Raw genomic sequence first — 7,717 nt, 5'->3', positions numbered from 1 at the left:
TACAATCACCACTATCACAGACAGGAAGGCACCAACACCAATTAAAATGACTGGGCTAACAGAGAATTACATAAAATAACGTCAGAAATGGACCACATGATAGATAAAAGACCATCTACTTTACTCCAATTTGGATGACACCATTCCTCCTTGATTAAATTTGCCTCACAACCCGATTCCTACTGACACAACAGTTGCACCAAATTTGAATCACAACTTGCAAATATAAATACCTGACCAAGAAAAAGATGATGATCGAAAACAAACAAGGACTTCAACCACCAAATCCTGCTAAAACTAACACTCTACCACACTGAGTTAAGCTAATGTTGTAACTTCTCCTTTTCACCGCTGCCCATTTGTTCACCAAACGACACCTCACCAAAATGGCTATGATCAAAGTAGAGCACAAGAACTTTACACCCATATAAACTAGCGATTCTCCCCCTCAAAACTAACGATTTATACTTCCATCCCAAACAATCTTTTGGATTTGTAATCCATTGATTGAGTGAAAGGATAAACTCTTTCACCTTAGCCTTGAGCTACCCCCTATATAACATTTGAATTTCATAAATGCATCTGGCTACACACCCTTCATAATTTCTAAAGATAATATCATTTCGCCTTCTCCAAAACGTCTAAATGCACGCGAACCAAATAACAACAAATCTCTCCATGACAACCCTACATCCACTACAAAGACCTGCAAAATGAAGAAAATTTTGCATAGCATAATTGTGAGTAACATGAACAAAATTTAGCCTTCTTAGGATCTCGCTCCATGCCAATTACACTATCGGACATTCGAAGAAAATGTGAGAAACACTTTCTTCTTTTCTACAACAAAAAGGACAAGAATTTTGAGAATCACCCAATATACCTATTTTTATTAAGTTACCTCTAGTCGGGATTTTATTTTGCCAAATCATCCACACTAATACCGACACCATTAAGGAGAATTATTTTGCTCCAAGCATCCACCAAAGCCTTTTCTTCCTTAGCATAATTGTGGTACCCATACATTATCAAAGATATGCTTCTTTCACTGAGAACACATTTTTGGTCCATCTCAATCTATCCTTTACATTTTCCTTCAAAGATATATCTCAAACCCTCTATCTAATTTCCTCTTCTAGTTTCTTGTTGTTCTCGTCAAAGCTGCTAACCCACCTCATATTCCAACTCGATCCCTCGTCCATACTCGACACTGAATTTCTCATTACTATTTCTTTTTCCACAACCATGCTATACAAACCTGGATATATATTCTTCAAACTTCTCCTCCCCGACCCAAGGGTCCTCCAAAAACAAAAATTCAACTCTGTCTCCCATTTCTCTAAATAAATTTTCATCAAGCCACAACTCCTTGAAACCTCCCTCGCCCTTATCAATAGCCTGGATGTTTCTCCACCATAAAGAGTTAAAACCTACTTCCCTTTCCCACCACATTACTAGCCCTTATACTTACATTCTAAGATTTTAATCCACGACCTATCATTTTCATTAATCAACTTTCATTTTCATTTTCCTAACAAGACTAAGTTAAAAAAGCCTTTAAGTTTTGTATCCTCAATCCTCCTTCATACTTATTCCGACAAGAGAATGATTCGACCACCTATGGATAAGTGATTGTTATGCCAAGAGAACATCCTACTTCGGAACTACGCCAACTTTGCCGTTCAAGAAATCCGCAGCCTCCTCCAACCAAGATTGATGAATATTAATACCAATGAATGAGCTTTTAATACCATTATGTTATTTCGTAGTTGTGTTATTTCGTAGTTGAGTCTGATAGACTAATGAAGCATTTGGACGTTCGATAAATGTGGTTCAAAACATGAAATAAATGTCTTGATAATAGTTAACTATTAGTATTGATTTTCTAGTTCATTCTGGCCCCGCAATACCTTATAGTACACAAAAGTTTCTTATTTTATTCATCCATATGGGTCCCTTTGTGGCATATGCACCAAAGGATTCCCTCACTAAACAAAATTCATTGTCCTATAACATCATTATTTATCTCTCTTTTTTCTTCTACAAGGTTCATTTCCATTATGATTAATCAAGTCAATATAAATAAACAGGAGAATTACATTAACTATGGTACCAAAAAAAAATTGTAGGGAAAGAAAACAAAGAAGTTGAATGATACAACCAACCAGACCCGAAATTATAACATTGATTCAGTGGTGGAACCCGCTACAAAGAACCTACTAGGCCATACATGTACAAAATAATTTAACCATTCATCATCATCACACCCGTACAACCCAACATCAACGGCCACCATTTTTCAACACAAAAGAAACGACCCTCCAAATAGTTGTAAATTAAAAGAAGTACACAAGAAATTAAAACATGCACAGAAGAAAATTCAATAATACACAATTGCAAATTTCATTTCCATTTCCCATCTAGTAGTCAGTGGTTGGAAGCTGCTCATGGGTGCTGTTAATGAAAAGAACCTCATAGACAAGCCCCGCAATACCACCACCGACAAGTGGGCCGACCCAGTAGATCCAGTGGTTGGCCCAGCTCCAGCTCACAACGGCAGGCCCGAATGACACGGCGGGGTTCATGGATGCTCCGGTGAAGGCTCCACCAACCAAAATGTTAGCACCAACGATGAAACCAATAGCAATAGGTGCGATAATTCCAATATTACCCTTCTTGGGGTCAACGGCTGTAGCATACACAGTGTACACCAAACCGAAAGTCATCACAATCTCCAACACCAAAGCGGGTCCCACTCCAACTCCTGCGGATAGACCGAATGCTGGAACAGACTGCGATACACATTAACAAAACTCCAGTTAATTAATTAAATATAACACATAAATTTATTTTATTTTATAACTGAATTTTGAAGAAATAACTAACTTCTGTAACTAACTTTATAACTAGATATAGAAAATTATCAGTCATACCGATGCGGTGACGAAGAGGAGGAGTGCGGAGGCGACGATGGATCCGAGGAGTTGAGCGATGATGTAAACAATACCACGGAGCAAGGTGATGTTTCCACCAACGAAAGCACCGAAGGTGACGGCGGGGTTGACGTGTCCACCGGAGATGTTAGCACCGACGGAGACAGCAACAAAGAGAGCGAATGCGTGTGCTATGGAAGCGGAGATGAGACCGGCGGGAGTGGCGGCACCGTTGTCGGTAAGCTTGTTGTATGCGATACCGGAACCTGAACCGGCGAAGACGAAGATGAAGGTGGAGATGAACTCAGCCAAACCGGCTTTCAAGGTGTCAGGGTGAGTGGCCTCTTGAGGAGTTCCGACGGCGATGTTTCTGATCGGCATGGTTAGAGTTGTGGTGTATCACCGATGAAGAATCGGAATAAAGACTCACTCTCAGTTACTGTAAGCGCTTTCTTGTTTTCGCTTCTGATTGGTTTCGCTTCTGCTTGCTTGTGTGTTATTATATGGAGAACGACCGGCCTTCAGTGTAACGGGTTTAACCGGTTACCGGTGAAAATTTTCAATATATTACAAATTTATTTATATTAATACCTCCAAAATTGAGAGGAATCTCGAATTTTAAAAACACCAAGCCAAAAAAGAAACAATACTAATTTGCTGACAGGCTGTATGACATGTTCATCATTTCTTATTTTATAAAAAAAATTATTTCATTTTATTTTTGCAAAAACTAAGTTATTTTATCTTATAAATCTTATAAATAAAATTAAGAAAGTAAATGAATAATTAGCAAGTCAAGATAAAACATTGAATGAATTTATTTGAACTCAGTCTAGATACAAGGCTGAAAATTGAACATATAGTATATTTATTTAATACTCCCCTGGTCCTATTTATAAGAGACAATTTACTTTTTAGATACATTCAATAATAAATGTATCTGGACTACATATAGATCAAATACATTAATTATTAAATGTATCTAAAAAGTCAAATGTCTCTTATAAATAGGATCGGAGGGAATAATATCTTATTATTAAACCTAATTATTGAATTAAATATTTTTCTTTTTTTACATCAATTATTATTTTTTATATATCCTTATCACCAGTCGTTGGCTTTTGCACTCAAATACAGCGAAGCAACCTTTCTTGTACTGACACGTGTCATATGGATAAGAGCCACGTCATGCTACTAATCAGTGGTAAATTTTTCTTTTCTTTTTGTTGTGTAGATTGTTCTATAAGAGCAATGGCACCTACTACACATTTCATTTACTTTTTAAGATGTGCATGATTATAGCAATAGAGTTGTTATTTGTTAATGATTATCTTGTGCATATAAAATAAAATGATGTACTGTTAATTGTTTGTTATAGTGGCGTAATACAACAAATTCATAAATAATAATCTAGTAACAACTCTAATGACATGATTAAACATAATATAATGAAGTTGATAAGAACTAAGAAGATCATATAACCTATGTGATCTGTGAGTGACCCACTGGAAATAGAAGGTGTTATTAGTAGACCATGACTGACACGTTGATGAGTTGTATTTATATTTTATAAAAACAAAAATAAATTATTAGAAAAAAACATAAAATAAATTGTGGTAAAATAGATATGAAGCTTTTTATATAGTACGACATTTTTTGTAGGGTAAGGTTACTTTTAATTTTGTAGAGAAAAAAAGTGCCTTTCGGTAATTGAATTTTATTTCCCTCCATCTATATGTCCTTAGATTGGATTAGGTAATAGCTAAGATGGTCCACTCAATTATTTGTACACAGTGGTTTACAATGCAAACAGGTGCCCCTTGAATCACGTAAATGGTAATTATTCTGCTTCGAGGATTTTTATTTTTTGGAAAATGTTAGTTCTCCGAGTTGTATACTTCTTTTGTTAAGAAAAAAAAAACTATGACACTTGGAAATGGAAAAATGACATATTAAAAACAAGTATTAAAAGTTTCCTTGGATGGTGTTATGGCTACTTAAATAATCCAATTGTTTGTTTAGCTTTTCTGAGCGTAGATATTTTCTTCAACTACAAGTTCAAAGGAATGTGGTGTACTATATCTTCAAGTTATTTGAGTAAAAGTGAAATAATGGATCAAACGGTCGAATAATAGATTGTGTCGACATAAAAATTGCATTTTGATTTTAATATAGGTAACTAAGAGTTGCATTTTCCTCAACAACAAAAAATTGTACTTATATTACTAATTAGTTAAGTAAATTGTAGTATTCAATTGAGTGTTTTGGATTAAAAATATTATGCACATGACATGATCGATCTGCCAACTCAGTCATAATCAGCGATTGTTAATGATTGCATTATCGCCTATTTAAATATGTTATCACCAAAATATTGTATAAACTATTGCAAACTACTTACTCACCTAATAAATAAAATATTGATAAACCTCACATTATGTCTGAGTTTGAATTTGAAATTTCATGGTTGTTTATGTAAGTTTTAGTGACTATTATCATTTTATTCACCAATTGAGAAAAAAAGTAACACTTTAAGGAAGTATCACACATTATTGTCGATTAATGAAGTCTATGTAAGCATGTATGTATGTTCCTCAATTCTATCATTTTTTTGGTTTACTTACTATCTCCTTTATTTCAAAAATTTAGGTTGACCGGAATATTGGTTCTCTTTGGTAAGACATAATTTTGAGCTTATGTTTTATAACTTATAGGTTATAAGCTCATATGACAATTTAGATCTGTTTGGTAACAGTATTTTCATCACTAATTTATAGTTTATTTTATTAGTTTATAGTCTATTTTCCGGATGTTATTTCAAATAGCGTTTTAGTTTATTACTTATATTTTTTTTATCTTTATTATTTTTGCATAAACTCATATTTATCCTTTATATTATTTATTGTCTCGATCACATTTTTTAAATATTTAGTCAAAAGATAAATATTAAAAAAAATAAGTTTTTTTTATAAAGAAAGTAGATGTTCAACTTGAAAAGGACATGATAAAGATTGGAATCAAAATTATGCTTAAATTTGTGATGTTCGACTCTTTATCGGTGTTGCGAGTCTCTGATGTGGTGAAATACGTGGTGAACATGTAATATTAACACTTCAACGCCTAAGTCAGAAAATGAGTCAAAAAAAGAGAGATATAGTAAAGTATAAAAAGTGTAAGTGTCTTAGATCTTTGTGTGTGTATAGGGCCGACTCTTGGGCCCAAGGCTTCACAAAAAATGGGCTCAAAATTTTTGTTTATTAGCTTTGAAAATTTAAAGATAATATATTAAATATAATATATTTCCAGAATAATACAATGTAGCTAACTTGTCCTAGCTGATGTTAGTCATTTAATCTGATTTTCTCAAATGTTTGAGAAATAAGTTGTGGGTTTGATTCCTTGCTTTGTAACTTTAGCAATTCAATTATTTTAATTTTACAACAAAATTGATCTCATTTTAAAACTACAACATTAAACCTATAGTAATTTAAGATTTTTATATAACACTTAAAATAATTTATTTATTAAAAATAGTCTTATAAAGCTTTCAAGCTTAATCTCATTTTAAAACTAATCTAAAATAATTTATTTATTAAAAATAGTCTTATAAAGCTTTCAAGCTTAATCTCATTTTAAAACTAATCTATCCTAATTTAAGATTTTTATAAAACACTTAAAATTATGTTTTAGAAATTTGTGATCCTATAATAAATAAAATGTAAGTTATTTTAATTTTTAATATTACTTTAATAATATTTTAACTTTAGCAATTCAATTATTTTAATTTTAAAACAAAATTGATCTCATTTTAAAACTACAACATTAAACCTATAGTAATTTAAGATTTTTATATAACACTTAAAATAATTATTTATTAAAAATAGTCTTATAAAGCTTTCAAGCTTAATCTCATTTTAAAACTAATCTAAAATAATTTATTTATTAAAAATAGTCTTATAAAGCTTTCAAGCTTAATCTCATTTTAAAACTAATCTATCCTAATTTAAGATTTTTATAAAACACTTAAAATTATGTTTTAGAAATTTGTGATCCTATAATAAATAAAATGTAAGTTATTTTAATTTTTAATATTACTTTAATAATATTTTAACTTTAGCATGTCAATTATTTTAATTTTAAAACAAAATTGATCTCATTTTAAAACTTTAACATTAAACCTATAGTAATTTAAGATTTTTATATAACACTTAAAATAATTATTTATTAAAAATAGTCTTATAAAGCTTTCAAGCTTAATCTCATTTTAAAACTAATCTAAAATAATTTATTTATTAAAAATAGTCTTATAAAGCTTTCAAGCTTAATCTCATTTTAAAACTAATCTATCCTAATTTAAGATTTTCATAAAACACTTAAAATTGTGTTTTAGAAATTGGTGATCCTATAATAAATAAAATGTAAGTTATTTTAATTTTTAATGTTACTTTAATATTTTATTATTTTTAAAATTTTAAAATATCACTTAAATATATGTTATTTAAAAAAAAAAATTTTAGATATATGGTTTAAAAAACTTTATGATCTTAGTTATATTATATTCTTTAATGATAAATATTTAAATAATTAAATGCCAAAATTATTCTTTAATTTATAAGAAATAATTTCTAATACTTTTTTTAAGAAAAATCTCAAAGTCATATAATATTTTAAGATATGTTAGAACTTTTGTGTCTGACAAATATCTAAAAGTTAAGAATTGAAATCAGAAACTTGATCTAAATCTTAATCAAAAGATGGAAATGATTGTGATTTTCAGAAGAAAA

General features: G+C 30.8%; 1 protein-coding gene across 1 annotated transcript; it reads right to left on the bottom strand.

The window, feature by feature from the left end:
- Positions 1-2,152: 2,152 nt before the first annotated feature.
- LOC131610219 (probable aquaporin TIP-type) lies at positions 2,153-3,419 on the bottom strand. The gene is made up of 2 exons (XM_058882110.1): positions 2,934-3,419; positions 2,153-2,792 (listed from the first exon to the last, which is right to left on the bottom strand). Exons 1-2 carry the CDS (start codon positions 3,312-3,314, stop codon positions 2,421-2,423), a joined length of 753 nt encoding a protein of 250 aa, XP_058738093.1. The 5' UTR covers positions 3,315-3,419; the 3' UTR covers positions 2,153-2,420.
- Positions 3,420-7,717: the final 4,298 nt, after the last annotated feature.

Source organism: Vicia villosa, linkage group LG6, assembly GCF_029867415.1.
Source record: "Vicia villosa cultivar HV-30 ecotype Madison, WI linkage group LG6, Vvil1.0, whole genome shotgun sequence".
Taxonomy (NCBI): Eukaryota; Viridiplantae; Streptophyta; class Magnoliopsida; order Fabales; family Fabaceae; genus Vicia; species Vicia villosa.
Note: the sequence above shows the minus strand (reverse complement) of the source record. Positions and strands in the feature narration are given on the sequence as shown.

Excerpts from the sequence above, each read along its gene's own strand:
- LOC131610219 (XM_058882110.1), bottom strand. The coding sequence starts at position 3,314 with ATGCCGATCAGAAACATCGCCGTCGGAACTCCTCAAGAGGCCACTCAC. Across the intron at positions 2,793-2,933 it reads TCCTCTTCGTCACCGCATCG|TCTGTTCCAGCATTCGGTCT; the intron begins GTATGACTGATA and ends TGTGTATCGCAG.